Source organism: Xiphophorus hellerii, chromosome 10 (genome assembly GCF_003331165.1).
Source record: "Xiphophorus hellerii strain 12219 chromosome 10, Xiphophorus_hellerii-4.1, whole genome shotgun sequence".
NCBI lineage: Eukaryota > Metazoa > Chordata > Actinopteri > Cyprinodontiformes > Poeciliidae > Xiphophorus > Xiphophorus hellerii.
The window spans coordinates 25,072,973-25,096,828 of record NC_045681.1 but is presented as its reverse complement, the minus strand read 5'-3'; the positions used below and the strand labels follow the sequence as shown (position 1 = coordinate 25,096,828).

At 40.8% G+C, this 23,856-nt stretch overlaps 1 protein-coding gene and 1 long non-coding RNA gene across 5 annotated transcripts in view; one reads left to right on the top strand and one right to left on the bottom strand.

Annotated features, from left to right (window-relative positions):
* The window catches only part of ryr2a (ryanodine receptor 2a (cardiac)), a 160,944-nt gene extending 140,027 nt beyond the window's left edge, over positions 1 to 20,917 (bottom strand). For all 4 annotated transcript variants that reach the window (XM_032574573.1, XM_032574574.1, XM_032574575.1 and 1 more), the window contains exon 1: positions 20,790 to 20,917. In XM_032574573.1, the coding sequence (XP_032430464.1) occupies positions 20,790 to 20,837 (48 nt within the window). In that variant the 5' untranslated portion in view covers positions 20,838 to 20,917. The remainder of the gene's footprint in view (positions 1 to 20,789) is intronic.
* Positions 11,392 to 17,811, top strand: LOC116727257 (uncharacterized). Its single transcript, XR_004340777.1, has 3 exons — positions 11,392 to 11,784; positions 15,385 to 15,387; positions 17,801 to 17,811. It is a non-coding gene; the product is annotated as an uncharacterized LOC116727257 (long non-coding RNA).
* Positions 20,918 to 23,856: the final 2,939 nt, after the last annotated feature.

Here is a 23,856-nt window from a genome sequence, read left to right as displayed (position 1 = left end):
GGTGGGGCTGCTTGGAGAAGCGGCTTCACACTTATTTCGAAGATAACAGCCACAGAGCCACGAGCGTTGGAGGATTCACTTGAACACAAAGTGAATTGAAGATGTTTGTGTTGAATTACACAAATGAATGATGCCTTTGGATAAATCTGATCTCTGTTTTGTCATTATAGTTTTGCAGCTGGTTTCCTGGTGCCCTGCGGATGTGGTCTCCTTCAAAGTCTGCGTTCTTTGATAAAAAGGATTAAAATAATTTCCCTGGATGGAAAATAACAAAACAAATTTATTTTTAGGTGAAACCATCGTTTGATTATGCTGACTGTAATGAAGATGATATTAAAGAATGTGGTAATTGTGTTTCTGAGGCTAATGAAATTCATGTTGAACACAAAATGTCTGTTTAATGACCTGTGACAGGTCGTTTCTTGAGGTTTCCAGTCGAAGAAGATCAGGCTACAAGAGGATCATCATCGACATTAATCTTTATTGCGTGTTTTTCGTTCGTTGAGAACTCTGGAAAGGACTTTCGTTTCGTTTTTTGCGCGCAATTTTTGAACATTTCTTGACGAAGACTTCATATTTTTTGAGAGACTGTCGATGGACATTTAAAAAAACAAAAAAAAAAACAGAAAAAGACGAGCAACAGATTGTAATTTTGTGTCTTTCTCATTTGACAGGTTGTACTTGGGTGGTGAATGTTGTCTTTTAAGTTGCAGAGCATTTCTTACTAATTTTACTATGTATGTCCCTGTTTTATTTTTTCATTTTTCATTGTGCACTTTGGGTTTTGTTTATCCTGTGTTTTTGTTTTATGATTTTATATTTCTGTAAGGATGAGTCGTTTTTACCCTTGGGTTTTGTTTGAAAAGGGGGAACTGTATATAATTAGGCTACGTCAACCTTTTGTTTTCTATTTTTTGTTTTGTTTTATTTTTTTAATACATAGTTTTGGTTCTGCATTAGAAGGCTTAATCAATTTTTATTGAGGTCTTTTTGAAGACCTCAAAAGGGGGAACTGTAAAGAAAATAATTATTGTTTGGTGCTTAATATAGCTAATCCACGACATGTGTAAAGGTATAGCCAACACTTTAATTTGGAATAGTTTTCTGTTGAACATTTGGGAATTCAGCTGAAGAAGCAGGCCAAAGCAGGGCCTTTTTTCCTCCCCCGCTGACAGACACAAAGCTATAAAATTTACACTCTGATAGGAGTTACAGACTCTTTGGCGCCTCTCCCCGTACCTGGCGCGGCCCAGGACGAAGTCGTCCGCCCTTTGACTTAGATAAAAGCCAGACATCGGAGCTGAGATAGGGGGAGTCCCAGGATCTCTGGGTGTTGAGGGAGTTTCTGATTGGTCAAAGAACGGAACGCCTTGACTGCATATATTAAATAGGGAAACACCTCTTTCATTAAAAAAGTACAAGTCAGCAAGCCAAGAGAGGTTTTTTTACCATCTTTTCTCCACGTGGGCGCCTTTGTCTGTCTTATGTGTTCGTTTGTCTTCCCTTGTGTGTCTTAATTCTTATGAAAAATGCATATCTCTGTTCCTCTGCAGCTTTGTTGTTCATTGCTTTGTATGAGATTAAACTCTGTGATCTGTGACGTCAACACGCTTTGTCGTTGTTTCGTTTTACCAGCACGCGGTCGCTGCACGTCGCTGCACGGAGAGCGTCACTCGCCAAGGACTCGGAAGATCCCGGGCAAGATTAAAGAGGAAAAGAGCCAAACGTTTTGTCCAAAGCTAGCATATAATGATCCTCATTTTTAATACTCTCCAACGTGAGGCTCTCGCTAACAAACTGGACGAATGGAAGCTGTGGATTGCAACTGACAACCTCATCCGGGAATGCTGCATTCTGTTGATCACGGAGAAGTGGTTAAATCCAACCATACCGGACCCGGAGATCGAGCTATCAGGCTACACAGCACATCGACAGGACCGATCAGCAGCTCTGGTAAGAAAAGAGGAGGTGGACTATGCGTTTATGTAAATAACAGCTGGTGTACGAACTCCACAGTAGTTGTTAGCCACTGTTCTCCCGGCGTGGAGTTCATCACAATTAAATGCAGACCCGATACCTCCCACGTGAGTTTAACGCCATTCTACTCACTGCGGTTTACATACCACCGGATGCTAACGCTAGCTCGGCCGTGGGACTCCTGCATGATACTATCGGCAACAACCAGAACAAGAACCCCGAGGCTGTTCACATCGTCTCTGGGGACTTTAATCATGCTGATCTGAAATCAGTCCTCCCCAAATTCCATCAATACGTAAAGTGCACAACCAGGGGTGATAAAACTCTGGACAAGTTGTACACAAACATCAGACAAGCATACAGGGCTAAACCCTTAGCACACCTTGGCCAGTCTGATCACGTGTCCCTGCTACTGATCCCTGCTTACACCCCCCTGCGGAAACGTGTCCCCAGTACAACCCGGACTGTCACCATCTGGCCTGAGGATGCCTCTCACCAACTACAGGACTGCTTCCAGAGAACTGACTGGGAGGTTTTTGCACATCAGGACCTGGAGAACTACACCTCAGCAGTCTTGGACTACATCAGGTTCTGCACGGACAAGGTCACCAGGAACAGACTCATGAGGATCTATCCGAATAGGAAACCCTGGATGACTAAGGAGATCCGGGGCCTCTTGAAAGCCAGGAACGCTGCTTTCAGGTCTGGGGACAAAGCACTCTACAGTTCTGCCAGAGCCAACCTGAGAAGAGGCATCTGCCAAGCTAAGGCATCATACAGAGGGAGAATAGAGAAGCAGCTCAGGAGCAACAACACCAGGCAGGTGTGGCAGGGTGTCCAGCACATTACAAACTACAGATCCAGCAACCAGCCATGCACGGAGGGAACCACTTCCCTGGCAGAGGAGATGAATATCTTCTTTGCCCGCTTTGAGGCGACACCTACCACAGCTCCATCACAGCTGCCTGTCCACAGCAGCTCTGCTCTCACAGTAGAGGAGAGTGAGGTGAGGCAGGTGATGAGGAAGGTGAACCCAAGGAAGGCTGCGGGACCTGACGGTGTGTCGGGACGGGTGCTTAAAGACTGTGCAGACCAACTGGCTGGAATCTTCACAAAGATTTTTAACCAGTCCCTGTCTCAAGCCACTGTCCCTCCCTGCCTAAAGTCCTCTACCATTGTCCCCCTGCCGAAAAGAACCAACATCAACACCCTGAACGACTACCGTCCAGTGGCACTCACACCGATCATCATGAAGTGCTTCGAGAGACTGGTGCGGAGTCACATCCTCGCTGGCCTGCCTGCTGAGCGGGACCCTCTCCAATTTGCCTACAAAGCAAAGAGGTTCACAGAGGACGCTGTATCCACTGCACTTCATGCTGCCCTGACCCACTTAGAGAAGCAGGGGAGCTACGTCAGAATGCTCTTTGTGGACTTCAGCTCAGCATTTAATACCATACTTCCCCAACGTCTGGTGTCCAAGCTAGCAAACCTTGGGCTCCCATCAGCCACCTGCAGTTGGATCCTGGACTTCCTAACAGGTCGCTCCCAGAGGGTCAGACTGGGCCCCATCCACTGCTCTGAGCCTGAAGACCGGATCGCCACAGGGTTGGGTGCTCAGCCCACTTCTCTACACCCTCTACACTCATGACTGTGTCTCCAACCACCTCAGCAACAAGATCATAAAGTTTGCAGATGACACGACTGTTGTTGGTCTCATCTCAGGCGGGAAGGGGGAGCTGGAGTACAGGGATGAGGTGCAGCGGCTGTCAGAGTGGTGCAAAGTCAATAACCTGCTCCTCAACATCTCCAAAACAAAGGAGCTGGTGATCAACTTCAGGAAGAACAAAACGGACATCCAGCCTCTCACCATCAGTGGGACCTGTGTGGAGAGGGTCCCAGTGTTCAGGTTTCTGGGCATGGAGTTGGAGGACAAACTAACCTGGAGGACCAACACCAAGGAGCTGTTGAAGAAGGCACAGCAGAGACTGTACTTTCTGAGAATACTCAAGAAGAACCGTCTCCCCTCAGACCTGCTGCAGGCCTTCTATCACTGCTCCATAGAGAGTGTGCTCACGTACGGTCTGTGTGTCTGGTACGGCAGCAGCACATCTGCGGACAAGAAGGCGCTCCAGAGGGTTGTTAGGGCAGCAGAGAGAACCATAGGCTGCCCCCTCCCCACTATGGAACAGATTTACACTTCCAGGCTCCACAAGAAAGTTTTGGACATTTTAAATGACTCTTCACACCCTGGCCATGGTCTCTTCCAGCTGCTGCCATCAGGCAAGAGATACAGAGCAATAAAAACCAGGACAAATCGCCTAAAAAACAGTTTTTACCCGATGGCAATCATGGCACTAAATTCAAAGGCATAAGAACTTCTGCTCTTGACACCACTTTGTTAAAAATGTAAATTCTGTTGCGACACCTCCAGGCGCTGCAACCATCTTCTGATGTCTATTTATTTCTCATTTTGTACTATTCATTTCTTTATCTTTGTATATTATGTATAAACACATAACCTGCATCTTAACTCGAGTCGAGCAAATCTCAATCTCGTAATCTGTTGATGACAATGACAAATAAATCTTATCTTATCTTATTAGCTGACAGCAGTGTGGATTTTTGCTGAAACTTTTATTTAGCTTTTTGTGGCTTGAAGCACATGACATCATGTCAGTGTCCCAATGAACTGGTTTCAGACTGCCATGTTAGTGCAGCTACAAGCCCCTCAGGCTGTAGAGAAAGCAGTCCTAAGTTTATTCACACCTGTGTTCAGCTCTATTTGATTTCACTGGATCACTCTGGATGCATGTTAGTGCAAGGACCAAATAAACAGATGGCCCTCGTTTTATAACTTTAAAACATGGTAGAGATCTGCAGCAAAAAGTATTGATTATATTTGGAATGCCATGTAGATCACATCAACAGGCCAATAAGTATGCAACAGTCATAAACATGCATTGAAGTTTGTTGATTTTCTCCTAATCACCCGTCTTTCCATTAGTAATCAAAACGGTGTAGAATTTGTATAATGAAATATCTGAAAGTTAAACAAACAGACAAAAATCTAAGTAACAGTTGGTTTTACTTGCTCTTTCTTGTAATTTACGGTAACATGATGATTTTTATATTTATTTTTGGTAATTATTTCAATTTAGCTTAAACTTGTTTTGGGGGTGTGCCATGGTGGCGGAGGGGTTAGCGCGACCCACATTCAGATCCAACTTAGCCTCGATGCGGCTGTCGCGGGTTCGACTCCCGGACCCGAAGACGTTTACCGCATGTCTCCCCTCTCTCCTTCCCCCTTTCCTGTCAGCCTACTTTGAAAAAGGGACACTAGAGCCCACAAAAAGACCCCTTGCAGGGCAATTAAAAAAAAAAAAAAATTGTTTTGGATGCATCAGTAAAAATTGGTTCTTTGTTAGGATTACTATTAAATTTATATCACATTAACACTGAATTAGTAATGGTTCTTTTTCTCAATAAATCAACATTTAAGTTCTGCCAGCCTCCTGCTCAGCTGACCACAGTCTGACCACTCTAACGGTTCCCTGTGGGGTTGGAAGGATTAAGTGAACAGTTTGTGCCAACATTTCTATGACACCAGAAATACATCAAATAAACACTCATATGCAGGCCTGGGATCCAGCCACATGTCTCTGTAATTACATCGGCAAACTACTGCTGGCCTTACTGAGCCAGACTCATGTTGGGTCTGGTAATCAGGAGTGAATGAAGGAATGGAGGGGTGAGACAAGAAGCAGCCTGTTGTTGTTTAAATGGCATCTATGTGGGATTTAAGTCAAATCACTGAGATCAGAGTTGAACAACCGTAGCGTCTTTGACTGTTCAGCGAGATTAGTAATCCTTTATGAAGCCCTGATCAATAGCAACAGGAAATGATGTATCAATACATTTATTGACATCATGCAATTGAAACCCATCAATCTATTCTGAACCTTAACCCATTTGCTTAAAAGATTTACTTAAAATACAATTAAATTCATTTTTATATGAAGATCCTAATGTTGTAAGTTGCTGTAGGACTCTCCAGCATCTAACTGGCAAACCCAAAGCAGAGGGGCAGTTGTACAATATGCAAGTTCTCAAGTTCTTACTTCAAGAAAATATAGTAAAATAAAAAGTAAAAACTTTTGATGCTTTCATTTCCATATTCACTAAAAAACAAGACCACAGTCTTCCCCAGTAGCAGAAGCTGTGTATTTGGAACCTTTACAATGTCATTCCATTCTGATGGACGGTCTACCTGCTTCTCATGTGATTTGAGTTCATTGACCATTATACACATGCAAAAGAGAGATTGATACACAGTTTACACTTAGCACTCACTCACAACACCAAAACCCAAGAGTTACATTCCACCCATATTTACTATTGCTGTGTGTCTTCCTCCTCTGACTACAATGATTCCATGACTGTTAAGATGTTGAAAGGGTTTAAGAACTTTTAACAAACAACCAAGACCAAAAACAGAGTTAGTCAATTTAATTCTTGTCAAGTCTACCCTGAAAATTTTCCATCAAAGATAATGACTGAAGAAAGAATGCTGGTGTTCATGCATTCAAGTTTTAAAATGTCAGTTTGGTCTGATAGACGCAAAAGGAAACTGAAGGAATCATACAAGTAATACATACAAGTTCTTTCTTTCCCTTTTCCCATCAAATGAATTTTTTCAGACAACAGCCATCTAGTAATCAGAGTCAGGGATATGCCATTTGCTTGCTTCTTGACATATTACAAAACATAATCAATAAGGTAGCAGCTGAAATTTAACACGGCATATTTCCAGCAAGCAATCATCAATCAAGCAGAACACTGTAGCTTGTTGCAGCTCAACTTTTCTTCGTTAGTGATGGATGATTGAGAAATGCAGGAGCATTTACTACTCAGTTCAAACAAAGAGCTTTGCACTGTGATAAACTTATCAAAACATTATTATACATTCAAACTTCACAGAGAAAAACACTGCTAACAACTGCCCCACTGGGCACCTCTAGATTCCCACAACACTTTATGTGAACAACAATTTTGCTCAACACTATTTTTCTTCAGACAGATTTAGGTTAAAAGTATAGTTTGTTTGTTTTTTTACCAACATGTTTTTCTTCTGATTGAGAATAATATTAACACACTATGAAGTGTGTTGATACACACCATAGAAATAAAGTCTGGTGTAATAATGGGAACTTTGAGTTCTGAAGCTGTTTCTGCTCCTCTTACTGTCATATATGGGACATCTTATGAAGTTGGACTTTCCAGACTTCTCTGATGTCTTTGAAAGGCCAAAGGCAGCCTCTGGGACCGCTGCAGCATACAGCAGTGCAGCAGGAGCCTGTAAGCATACGTTGGTTCTATGCCATAGGTAGGTCTTCCAGAAATAGGTTGCCTGAGCAGCAGTAGTCCACATCAACAATGATGAATGAGATGCTGCACAGAGCCCATTATTCAAACTCTCTGAAAGTAGTGCTCTTCCTCTCTCACAAACACACACACGCTCACCTGCACAACTCATGGTATATGGGTTGCTGCTATAACTGTTAAGGGGTCACAGCAGTGGGGAAAAACTTTATCCTACTTTTTTGTGTTTTTCAAAGCAGGACATGAAAATCTGCACTCCTTTTAGTGGAACAAACTCCTGGAGACCATTTCATTTTATCTAAGCTGGTTTTTAGTACTTTATCTGGCTTACTGGATTTTCAACCTGGCACACTAACACAAAGAAAAATCTGCAATTAGAAAGTTTATTTTATACAAATGAAATAAGATTTTGGTGCTTGGACCCCGGCAGCCTTGCCTTGCAGCGATAAGGTCTTGACTTTGAGTCCCAGTTTGGGAGTTTGGATGTTCTCCCTGAACGTGTGTGAGTTCTCTCCAGGCACTCTGGTTTCCTCCCACAGTTCAAAAACATGGTTGAATTTAGAGAACAATCTCTCTAAATTGTCAACAGTCTGACCCTGGACAGGTCAGACTGGTGACCTGTCCAGGGTGACCCCGCCTCTCACCCGATGACCTCTGGAGATAGGCACCAGCACCCCACTAGGGATAGGCATGTATGGGTTTACTTTCTCTTAAAACAGCTGATAAAGAAGTCCCTACATGAGGTCAGGTCAGGAGGGCAGGGTGTTTCTGCATGGAGATTGCATGTTCTCCTCAGCATCTGTGGGTTCTTTCTGCCACAGGTAAGAAACATGACTGTGCAGGTTGTTGGTGTCTCTAAATGACCCTGCACTGACCAGTGGGTCTCGATAATGGCTGGATGGATATATTCCATAACTTCTAATATATCTGTTTAATAGATCATTCCGAGTTTAAATGCCCACACAAATAAAAGGCTGCATATCACAAAGCTGCATATCACAAATTGTGCATGTGTATCCTAGTCCAGTGTTCCCACAAGTCCCCTTCAGTCCTCATCAGTCCCACTCCACTCAGACTGCACTCTGTTCTCTACATTCTTCTCATTAGATTTTTCTTCCTCATTTCTAGATTTGTTCTCAAGTTCTTGCTCGTTCATCTACTGTACACTTGAATGGTCTCGTATGAACATTCGTTTACATAAGAGCACTGCAGTGAGAAGCAGAGAAAGTGCTGTTCTGTTCTGCCATCTTACTTTCCTTTTTTCCCCACATATGTTGCAGTTTCTCTTTCTCTCCTTGATCCACAACAAGCACCCCACATGTAATCTGAATGTTATCATTAAGCAGAGCAAGCTGACAATTATCTGGATTCCTATCAAATGTCTTCCTTCAACTTGTCTTGTCTCACATTGGTGAGGAAAGGTTCATGTTCTCCAAAGCCTGAGGAGCACTTTACATTAAAAACCAGCAGCAAGGGAATAATAAGACCAATATGTATTCAGATTAACAAGAGTCCTGATGGAAGGGTGCCAGCAGATCCTTTATGGCACAGGTGTCAAACTCCAGTGTCCTGCCGCTGTCCTGCAACTTTTAGATGTGCCTCTGCTGCACCACTGCTGCTGAATAGAATAATTAGGTCATTAGCAAGGCTCTGGAAAATGTATCTACACAAGGAGGAGGTAATTAAGCCACTTCATTCCAGTGTTTTGTACCTGTGGAACATCTAAAAACTGCAGAACAGCGGCCCTTGAGGACTGGAGTTTGACACCACTGCTTTATGGCAACAGAAGATGGATGCAATGTGGGATTATAAACGGATACAGGAGAAACTGATCGCAGTGTTTTCATGCCTGACAGTCCAGAACACTCAGTTCTATTGGGATCAAAATTACAACATTTGTTCCAGTTCCAGCTGCTGTGGTTCTCTTCCACACTACACTGTCAAACTAACAAAACTTGTTTACCTCCATCATCACTAAACAACTTCCTTCTTTATAAAATTTAAACAGTGGAGTGGTGTAAGATTTTAGTGGTTAAAATAGAGTGGTCCTGCTTGCGCTAGAGTTGTGCATTTGTTTTAGTTGTATTTACCCAGAATTCCTGGGCTGCAGTCCACTTCCTGCTTTTGGAGTGAACCACAGCCAAGTCGGTCTGCTTGGATTTACATATGATTTTGACCTGCACCAGATTCACTTCAACCGAACTAGGACCTACTGTAGGTCTCTAGGCAGACCAGAGTTAATTTTTTTGGTCTGCATCAGAGTTCTATTGCCCATTCACACCTTCCCTAACAAACAGGACATTCTGGACAAATGAACTAGAGTTGGATTAAAGTGGACTTAACAGAGCCGGTGTGGCTGCAGCCTGAAACTGAGGCGGAGTCATTGTCCATGCAGTACACCTGTTATGTACTGAACCACCTCAAAAATTACAACAGGACCAAAATCACTTATTTCTTCACAGATAATTACATTACACTGTCAGTGAAATGTCCTAATTTCTGAGAAGAGGTATTACAGTAATCAGCTACGCTGCACACTCACCATGCATTTAGAAACACGTCCAACATGAACCTTATTCAACGGAGAGAAAAAAAAGATTGAACTACACATACTGCACAAATTATAGGGCTAAACCTTTATTCCAACACCTGTTACATTTCTGAGGTAGCTTGTCAGGTTCTGGTTAAGATGTTTTCTAGAATACTGTATTCAAACTGTTTATAAGCATGTGTAGAAAAGCATAAGCCTTCACCTCAAAAGGTCACCTTCAAAGCTTGTTTCAGTTGAAAGCATTCAGTCCCACAGAAACACACACAGACATATCCCATCATGCTTCTTGCTTCTTCTGAGCCATTTGTTTCTTTATTTCTCATGTCAAACTGACTTCATTGTTATGCTTGCCTTATTCTGTTTTATTTGATCAAAAAAATAAATAAATTACACTTATCAAAACTACCTTAAATTATATCATTTTGTCTCTTTTCTCTAAAAGAGAAAATAATACAAAGGATTGTATACAAAGAATACAATTCTTTCTATTCTTCATCAAATATACTTATACAAATACACTTATACTGTTAACTGAGTCATTCTCTCATTTGCTCAAAAGCAAACTTGTGCATCCATTAATTGAAATTGGCTCAAATTAAATGGTTCTAAAGAAAGAGTGACTCATTTACCATCTTTGTTTCTGAGAAGAAACTAAATGGCTTATCTACAATAAAAAGGTTAAACAAGCCTTTCTTTAAACAAGAGCATTGTCTCAATTTTCTCCAAAATCATATTAGTTTGTTTGCTACCCTTTGTTGAGCAGGTAAAAACAGAAAATATCACATTCTTGTTAGGCCCTAGCAGCAAAGCAAAGTGCTGCAGAGGTTTATTAATTCATGTCCTAAATTGCATACGGAGGTGGCCATTTTGGATCAAACTTCAACAAAGTCCTCCTCGGGATTTTGACCTTTCTGCTTCATTTTCAGCCATTAGGCAGCTAATAATAAACTGCCATCGACGATGCATTAAAAGATTTCTACAAAGCTGGAAGGTCTGTTTTTGCTTCTCAAGAATTAGAGCATATGACTACTCATTGCATTATACAGAGCTTTCACCTCATAAGATCCTCGACAGCTGACGGCAGTAAGCTAAATATACATTCTCAGGCTGTTTTTAAACCATGAACAGCAAAGAAGAAAGAAAAAAAACTGCTGCTTCCATCTAGAAAACAGCTAAATTGTGAGAAACAACAAAGGAGCAGAACTTGACCCAGTATCACACATGCTGCCCGAGCGTCTAACTCCTGCACTTGAAATCCATCACATGTGACAAACAAACGTCATCAGTAATTCCAGACACTGTTTGCTTTGCTACTTCTGATTCAAAGTAAACATTAGGACTATCATAACATAACATTTCAAACTTCACACCTATAATACACTTATGTAAAAATAATTATTATGCAATATAATTTTGCTGAGACTTTCAACTCTGGTGCTTCTAAATAAAAGACTGAACCTGAAGTCACTGTTTTCTGTCATGTTGTCTATGCCAGGCATGCTGGCGCATTCAGGAAATGAGGAGGATGTTGTGGAACATCAGGTCCCATCACAGGTGGTCTCAGCACCGTCAGTTACCCTCTGTTCATCCACACATACTCTCTGCTACACTGCTGTTAGCATAGCCTATTGTGAATGCTAGGGCTAGTTAGCATCGCCACTAATGCCTGAAACGATTTTCTTGTAGCAGTGAGTTTTTCTCTGCCAGTAACACATTCAGAAGTGAGTACATAAAATTGATTGACAGCGCTAACACCTGCCTCCTGCCTCTCATTGGCTGTTTTTGGTGGGGAGCAGTGCATCAGGGAGGAGATTGAGCTTTTCACAGATTATCTGTCTCATAAACTCTCACAACATGATGACAGCTTTACCAAATATGTAAAAAAAACATATATTTTCAAAAGTTACATACTGCAGCTTTAACTGGCAGAGCTTGGAATGAAATTAAAAAGAAGTATCTCACTTAACGGAGAAATCCTTCTCATTACAATGAGATGCAAAACTAGATAAAATGAGAAAACTGAAAAACATGCAATTAGATTTATAAGTCATTAAAACCAAACTATCTTCTCTTTTAAATAAGAAAGGTGGCAACAACAAAACAGCAACAAGTGAAATGTCTAACCAGCTTTAGGTGGGACTTCCCATCGAACGTCTGGATCAAAATCTCAGTGCTGCAAACCATGCTGCTACCGTCGGCGACAACTTTTAAAAAACACATCTGTTTATAAAAAGAATGCCAAAAACTCTAATCTACTGACACAAAAATCATTCTAGCTGCAGTTCCTACATCCAGAATCCATCTCTAAAATGACATTAGTAAATGGACAACTATACGTGCTAAATCATAATGATGTGAAAATAGAGCATAGAAAAAGAGAAAAGTCAAACAGAGAGCTACATGGCTCCTTGCAAGCTAATCAGTCCATGCAGGGCTATTTATGCTACCGTTGGTAACATAGTCCAAGAGCTGATAAGTCACTGACTTTCTCAAATAGACATGAAACATTTCTAAATGTCCAGCAAAGACCATATCAATAATTTAGCATTTGTGTCTGTCTGCACACAAAAGAATGCTGTGTTCCAAGAATTTTAGAAGATTTTTCATTTAATTTAGCTTCAGTTCATTAATAAAATATTGTCTTAAGGCACTTTACAAAAAAAAGTTAATTAGTCGTATAGACAAATACAAAGTTAATAGATTCCTTCCAAATTGTTCCTATTAGTCAAACAATTGGTTAAATTTTTTATTTTTTCTAAGAAAACCCAGCAGAATGCATGTAGTCATTGACTTGCAGCATTAACTCCTACAGTCTACCTTCACATCTAGATAGACTTTTCCAAGTATAAACACATATACAAAATAACGGAAATTAAATCTTCCAATTAGAGGACAACTACTCAAGCCAGTCGCCATGCATGGTGTAAAGACTTGGCAGAGACATGGTCAGGGACATGATCCTGCCACTTTGTCTCAGTGAAATGCATAACACTGTACAGCATCCAAGACCTCAAGAAGAATCATTAAAAAAATTATTTTTGACCACAAAAACGAGCAAGAAAAGTTTTTAAAATGGATGTAACAGAGCTACCCCAACAAGTTGCCATGTTGTGTGCATCTAACCTCACAGAACACGCTTATTATTCCTTGTTCATATGCTCACTTCTGACATTTGATCAGTCACAGAAGTACTAATATGTATGGAACAAATCTAAGAATGAAAGCTTACTTTTGCCCTTTGTGTTTAATGCAGTCTTTGAAGTCTGGCAGCAGAGCTTTGTTCATACTCAGAAGTGGACTGGACTCAGTACACTAGAGGATTAGAGGCAGCGTGTCCTTTTATTTGACCTGAGGTGGTTCTCCATTGGAATTCTTTGAGCAGTCTGCCAAAACAGACATTTTCCTGCAACACAGATAAATAAATAAATCTGACCACACTGCTGCTGCCATGCTGTTTGCTTTGTGCTGAGCCATCAGCAGTCACCAGTAACCATGTATTGATCTACATTCAAAGTGCACTTAGCAGGAGTGCTGGAGAATTAGAGAGAGAGCAAAGCAGAGGAAGATGAAAGACAGTGGAGGAAAAGGAGGAGGACAGTAAGGGGGCAAACAAAAAGCGTGGCTGTAAATTAACAGTCGTCGTTAAAAACTATGCATTTAATATGCTAATTTGCAATGTTTCTAATTGACCACTCAAAGTACAGAGAAAAAGACAAGATAACAAGATAAACATGATGGTCAGATGGAAACAGCTGCGTAAAGATAAAAAGGCCGAGCTGGTAAAAATAAATGAAAAAGACTTCTGTTTAAAGCAATCATAATAAAAAGATGAGTTAAAGTCTAACTCAGTTAATGAGTGTGATCATTAAAACTTCACCTGTCACTAAGATCAGGTGACAAAATCAAAATTTTGTTCATCATCTAATTTAATGGCATGAAGATGCATGTTGTGTGATGTGATGCAAGATGGATGCATGTTCATACAGATCATATTCAATGTTTTAAATCTCAGGTATTACTACGAACTCTTGTTTTTTATTTATTATTATTAGTTTTCTTTAATCTCACACCATGATGGCTTTGTCATCATTACGTAACCTAACTGAACAACACGTTAGTTTATTGTTTTTTCTATCAACTCTGAATAGGAGGTGTTATTGTTAGAGGTGCATAAATGAATGAGTTTATGTCCATCCAATCTAACCGTCAGCTTTTTTTCTGATGCATTTTCATCAGAAAAATTAACTGCTCCTTTAGGCTCAGTCTTAAACTTTGATAAGCAACTTTAGAAGAAGACAATATAATACCGAGTACTTTGCGTGCAAGAGGGGCAAAAGCACCAGCAAGACCAAAAGGCTCAACAAATTTTGTTTGGTCTTTTTTTTTTTTGTTAAAATCTGTATCTGTTATGGAACAATCTGGAAATCTTCCACCTCTGATAGAATACATCAACCAATATTAAAACACACACGCCCGCGCACACACACACACACACACACGCACTGCTAATTGCCCAAGCCTCTAATTAAAATATTAAAGACAGTTTGAACATTTCAACTCCCCAATCATTTCAGGTTTATTTCAACAAAACAGCAAAATTCTGTCCTACTGTACAGCTGCGTCTACCACTGTTAGTGCTTCCCCTGTTGTGCATAATTAACAACCACTGAATACAGGAAGACTCACAACATATAATTACAATGCAGAAAATGAATGATTAGCAATGTAACACATCAGTAACAAAAATACAAACATTAAGATGGACAGAGGTGGAGTTTATTATTACATGAAACAGGAAATGTTTAGTCTGATTTATTGAACATCAATCAAAGCTATTCAGGTTTGCTTTGTCTGCTTCAAAAATATTTTTACTGGCAACAAGAATTAAAAATGTCATTAATTTGTCATGCATGTATGGCATTGTAGTCTTGTTTTGCAGAAATAGACAATAAGGTATAACTTTTATATCTAATTGTTTCCATGATTCTAAATGTTAATGTTACTGGTGACAGTAAAACATCTGTGTGTTGTAATCACCTTACAGCAGGCATGTCCAAAGTCCGGCCCGGGGGCCAATCACGGCCCGCGGTCAGATTTCATACGGCCCGCAGCTTCGGTCTTATAATGTATTATTTATGGCCCGCCTGCACTGTGAAACAGAATAAATAAATCATAAAACTTGAAACTGTAATTCCTCCTTTCACCAAATGGTGGCAGCACCACTTTAATACTATCAGTCTCTGCCTCCGTGCAGCAAACCCCTCTCCACTCATTTCTGCCATGGCCACTGCAAAGAAAACAAGTTAACAGTGAGGGCCGCCGCTTTCAAGAGAGATGGGAATTACAATACTTCTTTTCTGAAAATCAAGGCAATTGTGCTTGTCTAATTTGTAATGAGACGGTTGCCTTGTTTAAGGATTTTGACGTAAAGAGACACTACCAGACTAAACATGCTAACACATACAACAAGCTAACAGGGAGTGACCGTGCTGAAAAACTGAAGCAGCTCCAAGCTGCACTGGCATCACAACAGCGATTTTTTTGGGCCTGAGTCAAAAGAAAATACCACCAAAGCAAGCTACGATGTTAATGTTAATAGCTAAACATGGCAAACCTTTTACTGAAGATACATTTATCAAAACTGTGTTTTGAAAATGGTGGAGAACATTTTGCCCTGAGAAGAAGCAAGAATTTGCGAATGTTTGCCTGGCACGTAACAGTGTGGCACTGAGAGTTGAGGACATAAAACTGAGTATTTTGAACGGTAACGTCTGTCACTATCAACAGTGAAAAGTCAAAAGAACATTTATGCACTTGGATTTATGGCACTTATTTTTATTAAACTCTTGAGTAAGATTTGGTTATGAACCTGTAGATGAAAACTATTACTTTCTGAAAGATATTGTAAATGACAAGAGCAAAATTCACTTGTTTTAAGATTTAATAATAACAGACAACTTTGCATTACTTATAACACCTGTTTAAAATGTTCTTGAGGCAAAGATATTTTTAAACTCATGTAAATTTAAGGTATTTCAAAAGCAGAATTTGTGTTTTTAGAGTTGTTCTCATCTGCCTGACTGGCTTATATTTGGTTTTTTTGTCATTTGAAAAATAAAGATAATTGTAACAATGAAAATTGTTTTATAAGTGCATGACACTTTTGTAGTTAAAAAATGTCCGAACAAACTATTGGCCCCGGGCATCTTGACTTTATCAAATCTGGCCCTCTTTGCAAAAAGTTTGGACACCCCTGCCTTACAGAGTCTGAACTCCATGCATTACTTTCTTCTGTTATCTCCAAGATGGGGTATGCAAAACCCTCCTAATCTTTTTAAGGCTAATCCCTTACTGGCAACCAAAACATCTGCACTGTGTTGACTTTTTTGTTAACAAAAAAAACAAAACACATATTTCCCCGTTTTCACACCATGAGAAATGATAGCTTGCTAGAGGCGTGGACTACCGTTTGTTTGTGACGGATGTAATGCACCAGTTCGACGCTAAGCTTATTAGAAGTTTCCTGTGCTGTAAAAAAATCTACTCCAGTGCAAAGAAAGATGAGTCAATCCAATCGCGGCGGCTGTTAATGTTCATTCAATATTTTGGAAGTGTGACCAACATGGACTGAACAGTTTCTCTGACTTCCTCCTCTGCCATTGCTAAAACTACATGCAGACTACAGTTCTAAAATGGAGCAGAAAATTGATGTCATTGTTTATGACTTCTTCTGTTCACCGATTGACCCAGTCCAAAGAAAAAGGAAAAAAAAATGACCAGAGAAATCCACTTCAATGGAAGAAATCCCAGATGGAACAGTGAAGGGAGATGAGAGTCGAGCGGAATTGCATAGAAAGGCAATGACCAGGTTGCTATATATAGCTTCACTTATTGTTTTATGGAAAGCTAAATGTGTGCAACTTTACACACAGAGCCACATAGAGATTCAGTGCATTCCTTATTATTTACTGAGTCAATGTTTAATAACAGAAAAGACATTATTCCCTCTCATAACTCTGACAGCATCTGAGTCTCTGTTCATACTCTACCAATATTCTCCTTATTATCTCGTCAGCTTTCCTGTTGCTTTCGCTTTGAGGTGCTTTAGATTCTCATACTGAAGAACTTTTTTCCTGTGGAGGACTAATACAATGACCTGAATTTCATCACTTCAACTTTTTTTATTTAAATCTTGCCATCTCCCGACTTTCCCTGCATCTTCTGTTTAGCTGTTCACCCAGTCAATTCAGCTTCCAGCCTACATCAAATCCAAGGCAAAAACAAAAGCTGGAGAAACATTAAACTGCCGTCATTGATCTCATATGCAGGAACTCAGGAATCAGATCAGCTAACAGGTTTTGCCAGAAGATCTGCACTCACACTGCAGCCATGGCACAGAGGCTACCCCATGCTGAGGAGGCAACTCATGGCCTGCTGAGAACCAGTCTGCATAGTAACCAAGAATCCCACCATTTATGCAGAAGCTCTGTCATCAACTTACACTTAATTTCCTGTAATGAGGATATGCAGCAGCAGCTAGAAGAACACAAAGACGGAACAAGGAGGTGCAGTAACTGTATGACAAATAAAAATAAATGTGTATTCAGAAAACTTCCATTATTAGAGAAAGTGAAGAAACCAGAAAAAGTAAAGCTAAACTACTAAAACTACCAAAGAGATAGAATGAGGCAGATATTAGGCAAAACAACTTATTTATGCTGCACTACTCACAGACAAGGCAACGCAGCACGCTTTACAGAACATCAAAGGGAAAACAGAAAGGAAATAAACATAAGCATGAAAGCATCGGACAATAACTGATTACTTTTAGAGGAAATCAATCACGCAAAAATAGTTGCTGATAGTACAATTCTCTGCAATCAAGGGTTCAAGGATTTTTTATTGTTATACCAGCTTTCCTTGTTTGTGGTAGTTTATTTGTATAGAATATTTCAGCAACAAGTGCTTTACATCATGAAATCAAACATCATAAAGTCAGCAGTGACTTTGCAGTCATATATAATGGCGGCACTTAAAATTAAATAAAAATTATACAGGCCTTAAAATACTCAAACAAGCGTTGTTAGTTCATCTCAATATTAACTGTTGCACTGGTGTGCTTCTGCTAAATATTGTTTGATTTTATTTTTTATTTTTAGTAGGAACATCTGACCAGATGGAATTACCCAGAAAGAAAAAAATCATAAGCTTTGTATTTTTATATGCAAACTGCATAAAGCTAAATCTATTGGCATTGTTCAAGGATAATGCAAAAGTGCCAAATATTCTTGGATTCATCATTCATCTGTTAAATATTAGGGTGCACTGACCGCAATTATCTGGCAGATCTTCAAAAAACCTAACGTGTCCATTTCCACTTTGTCCGATACCCTATAGTTTTTATAACCATGTTATGAGGCCACAATACGCCTTCAGTGTTCCAATCTGTTGATGGACTACAACAATTCAGAAATACTCAACAATACTCATGAAACAATACAAACTTGTTTTATCTGCACACAAGATAAACTTATATAAATGAAGTTTAGATGTGACCTGGGGTCCTCATGGGAACAGTGGCTGTTTTTCAGATAAGATCTCTGGAAAAGATCAGTTTCACATCCAAGTATTGGCAGATCTCTGATCACACAAAATTAAGAAAATCAGGGAAAGCAGAAAAATGACATCATAGCACAGTAGTTCTGCTCGACTGGTCTCAGAGCCAAAACCACACAGCGATCCCGCCTACTCACTGTGAAGACAGTGAATACAGGTTTTCCTGTGAAACATGAGTCCAAGTCATTTCTAAATCATTACTATTTTTTAATAGTAATGTCTGTAAGACTGGATGTTTTGTTGCGCATGTCTAAAATAATAAAAAGAAAAAGCAAATGCCAAGATGCACGCCATTGGCTAGCATTTGTAAAGGAGCCGATCCTTTTATTTTCCTTGCTGCTGATTGGCTGTACCCTCCAAAAGCAGACAGCATGAACACTAGCTGTGGTAGTGCTAAGACAGTCTGCACTGTGCAGATTAAGGTATATTTGATTTTTAAACTGTTAAAATAGAAACAGTTTAAGTAAGTCAGGTAAGTGCTGTTCTCCTCCCAATCACTACCATCTTGTAACGCCACTAACAGCTGACTGTGAAGTAGGGGTGCACTGATTTATTGGTGACGATCTCCTTAATTTTGATCACAGAGATCAGTGATTGGCCGATTTTTACATGTGAAGAAGATCTTAGTCACCAATCTCATCTACCTCAGGAAAGGTCTAACAATCAGCCACTGTCCTCTGCTCTCCCAAGAGAGACGTTTGACTGATAGACTAGACCACCAGATCATGTTTAAAGTAAATTGATGCCAACTCAGCAATTTTCTTGATGTATTGGGCAACATTTCAGAGAGAGAAAAAATTGGTATTGGCCAAAATTGGAATCAGTAGGGTAGGCTTAAAAATAGGCAAATAAATAAATAAATAAAAATTGGTACTCAGTAATCGGCCAGAAAGCTGCAATCGCTGCACCTCTACCCCTTCTGTGAAGAAGTAGTGAAGAAATGAACCCACTGAGTGTATTGAACAGATTGGATTCTATTATGGTACCAGGCTGGAAGTATTGTAGAAGCAGTCTGTCTGACTCTCAGTTGTGGACATGGAAGGGAACGGAACAACTAAATGTCCTCAGACTTCTAGTTCTATGAGTTTGTGATGGGGAAATTAACTCGCCTCTACAGATTTGGTAGATTTAGATTTATGTGTGCAGAGATTTGTAATGATCAACAGTTCACTTTCTCATAAATATATTAGTGTAAAGTTGAATCTTTCCATTTTCTCTGGCTATTCAGTTTGATGCTTGTTCTTCACATTATGTGAAGCTGGATGGAAGCTACACACATACTGTACATATGGCCAGCTGCCATCTGCGGGAATGGAAACTCTCAAACTCAGACTGGAGCAGAACACACAGGACTGCAGAGTTATGGGTGATTGTTAGTGTCTGATGTTTGTGTTAGTCTCTAAAACACATCATTCACTGTACAAATAGTCAAGTGACTCAGTGGAAATGCATGTGGTGCAGTGCAGCCTTAAAAATCAACACATGCATTAATCCCAGAATTTCCCACCAATAATCTTGTTCTGGAGATTTTCGAGCATCAACGCCACTGCAGTCAGTCAGCTCCCGTTTCATCAGCTGCTAACGGCCTCGTAAAAAGAACAAAAAGTGTCTTTGTGACAAATCTGCCATGCATATCTTGACAGAGAAGCAGACAAGTTCACAATAAACTGCATATCGGCTTACATAATAAGTCTTAGAACATTTTGTATGTTTGCCAGTGGCTTCCCTTAAAAAGCCCGTAGTCATAGGAGCAGTGGCTTCACGTGACGATTCACGTGTGGCATGCTGTAAAGCAACAGCTCCTGTCTCTTGACATGCAGCCCATCAGCTGATTTCACCTGATTTCACCTGACTGCAGGAAACAAGCCGAGCATCGTCCAAACTCAGTGAAGTGAGGCAGCTGCAGCAGGCTGCACCGCACTGCACCGCACCATCCCGCCCAGTACACCAGTACATACACACACCACCACAGACAGGCTGGATCTTCCTCAAAACTCCACTTTGGAACAATGGTACTACCGCTGGCTACACTATACAGCTTCACTATCATTCACCATCCTTCTTCCTTTCTTTTCCTCCATCATGATATTCCCGCATCTCTTCCCTCCTCCTGTCAGCAGGATGCGGACTCCCAGACCAATGACTTGTATGAAGCGGGGCTGTCATCTTAATGCGGTAAACTCCCTACCATCCACCCCGCACCGCACACAGACGCAGTGAACACCCAGCCAACAGCCGCCTGCGGAGGGACCTGAATCAGACTTACTGTTCGCAGGAACTGGATCTCATCCTCTCCTTCTCCCAGGTCAGCCATGGTGAGCTGTCTCCCGGATTGAGCCTGCAGAGTGGGATCCAGGCTGGGGAACGGGAATGATGCTGCGGCTGAGGCGCTGAGAGCCGGAGCGGAGGAGGTCCCAGCTCATTGGATGGCGCGCGCCAGGCGGAGGAGGAGCAGCCCAGGTGTGAGCGAGCGTGTGCGCGTGCGCTTTATTGAACAGCCTGCGCTCTCTGCCGGAGGACGTGGGAAGAGCTTATATATACACTGCCTGGCCAAAAACAAAGTCGCCACCTGGATTTAACTAAGCAAATAGGTACAAGCCTCCTATTGGATAAGTGCTGCATAGGCGATTATCTTTCAGCTGGCAACAAGTTATTTAACCCCAGCTGATGCAATGAGTAACTCCTCATTTCTTAAACAACCATGGCAAAAGACACATCCTGTGGTCGTGGAAAAGACGTTAGTCTGTTTAAGAAGGGTCAAATCATTGGCATGCATCAAGCAGAGAAAACATCTAAGGAGATTGCAGAAACTACTAGAATTGGGTTAAGAACTGTCCAACGCATCATTCAAAACTGGAAGGATGGTGGGGAACCATCGTCTTCCAGGAAGAAATGTGGTCGGAAAAAAATCCTGAATGAACGTGATCGGCGATTACTTAAACGTTTGGTCAAATCAAATCGAAGAAAAACAACAGCAGAACTCAGGAGTATGTTTAATTGTGAACGCAAAAGCATTTCCACACGCACAATGCGAAGGGAACTCAAGGGGTTGGGATTGAACAGCCGTGTAGCCGTAAGAAAACCTCTAATCAGTAAGGCTAACCAGAAAAAAAGGCTTCAGTTTGCTAGGGAGCATAAAGATTGGACTCTGGAGGAATGGAAGAGGGTCATGTGGTCTGATGAGTCCAGATTTACCCTGTTCCAGAGTGATGGGCGCATCAGGGTAAGAAGAGAGGCAGGTGAAGTGATGCACCCATCATGCCTAGTGCCTACTGTACAAGCCTGTGGGGGCAGTGCTATGATCTGGGGTTGCTGCAGTTGGTCAGGTCTAGGTTCAGCAACATCGTGTGCCCAAACAATGAGGTCAGCTGACTACCTGAATATACTGAATGACCAGGTTATTCCATCAATGGATTTTGTCTTCCCAAATGGAACGGGCATATTCCAAGATGACAATGCCAGGATTCATCGGGCTCACATTGTGAAAGAGTGGTTCAGGGAGCATGAGACATCTTTTTCACACATGGATTGGCCACCACAGAGTCCAGACCTTAACCCCATTGAGAATCTTTGGGATGTGCTGGAGAAGGCTTTGCGCAGTGGTCAGACTCTCCCATCATCAATACAAGATCTTGGTGAAAGATTAATGCAACACTGGATGGAAATAAATCTTGTGACACTGCAGAAGCTTATTGAAACAATGCCACAGCGAATGCGGGCTGTAATCAAAGCTAAAGGCGGTCCAACAAAATATTAGAGAGTGTGACCATTTTTTGGTGGCGACTTTTTTTTTGGCCAGGCAGTGTATATATATATATATATATATATATATATATATATATATATATATATATGGAGGCAACATATTAAATAAAGAAAAGAAAACATTACAAAAATACCAACTCTATATATGTTCAGAAATATATTTGTCATGATGTGTACTAGTGGACCCAAAAGCAGCAGGCAAGACTTAAAGTTCTGTGTGTATTTAGTGAAGAAAAATGAAAACAAGGAACCAACTTACAAAAAATCCAAAGAACCAAGAAAATCCAAAAACAGGGCAAAACAGAAGACAGGAGGAGGTCAAAGTGAACCAGGGAATAGTGATGTGATGAACTGGGAACTACTGACAGAAACTGAGAGGCTTAATACAGGGAGGTTGAGTGTGAGAACACAAGACCAGGACTGATGAGCTAAATGATAACAGGTGTGAAAAGTAGAGCAGGAGTCAGCTGAGGGTAGAGGAAGAGGAGAAGCTGGGAAGATACACAGTGAAAGAAGAGAAAAGGAGAACACAAGGGAGAAGGGAAAGAAAACACTAAGACTAAACAAACATGATAAACTAGAAAGAGACAAAGACAGGAGGGAACTATGAAAGAACCACACAGAAACAAGGCTGATCAAACTATAAAAAGAACTAAGGAACACAGAACTAGAATAAGTAGGACTAAACAAAGAAATAACGTAACTAGAATCTGTAAAGAATGATAGACATAAACTCAGATGTAAAAGAATAACAACCTAGAAAAACAAGATTGCTAGAAACAATACGAGACTGAAATAAAGAAACAAATGAGAAAGATTTAACAAGAAATCAGTAGCAACTAATAATCAAGAAGAGTAAAACAAAAAGGTGAACTAAGAAATAACTGATTAATAAAAAGAGGAACAGCAAAAACATAGAACACAAAACCAAACCCAGAGTCTTGAACACAATTTACAAAGACTGGTGTTACTTCACATGGCCAGATTCTAAATTTTCCCAAAGGTTCCTGATGAAACAGTTGGCATGACTGGCTTCCATCAAGAGTTTCCATTAGAGGCATTTGCTTGTCTGGAGCTCCAAATGTCCATTTTGTATTCCTTTAGATGGAGAAAAAAAAGAGCCATCCAACTTCCTACACAGTCTTGTGTAAAACATACAGTTTCAGTGGTTCATGAGGCCCAAAGGAGACGTACAGTGCATTGCAAAAGATTCAAAACATTTTTCTCAAAGCAGAGCTGCTCTAAATGTTTGCCAGGAACATAACCGTCTTTGTCATGTTTGTGCTTTTTGGATGCAGCAGTGTGCAGGTCTGTTCTGTTCAGGTTCTGTTTTACAGGCTGTTTTGATAATCAGGCAAACATTATTACTCAGTCATGATTGTAAAATCAGGGGCGTGCTGTGGTGGCGCAGGGGGTTAGCACGCCCCACGTTTGGAGGCCTTAGTCCTCGACGCGGACATCGCGGGTTCGACTCCCGGTCCCGACGACCTTTGCCGCATGTCTTCCCCCCTCTCCTCACCCTCCTTCCTGTCTGCCTACTGTAGAAAAACCACTAGCGCCGCAAAAAC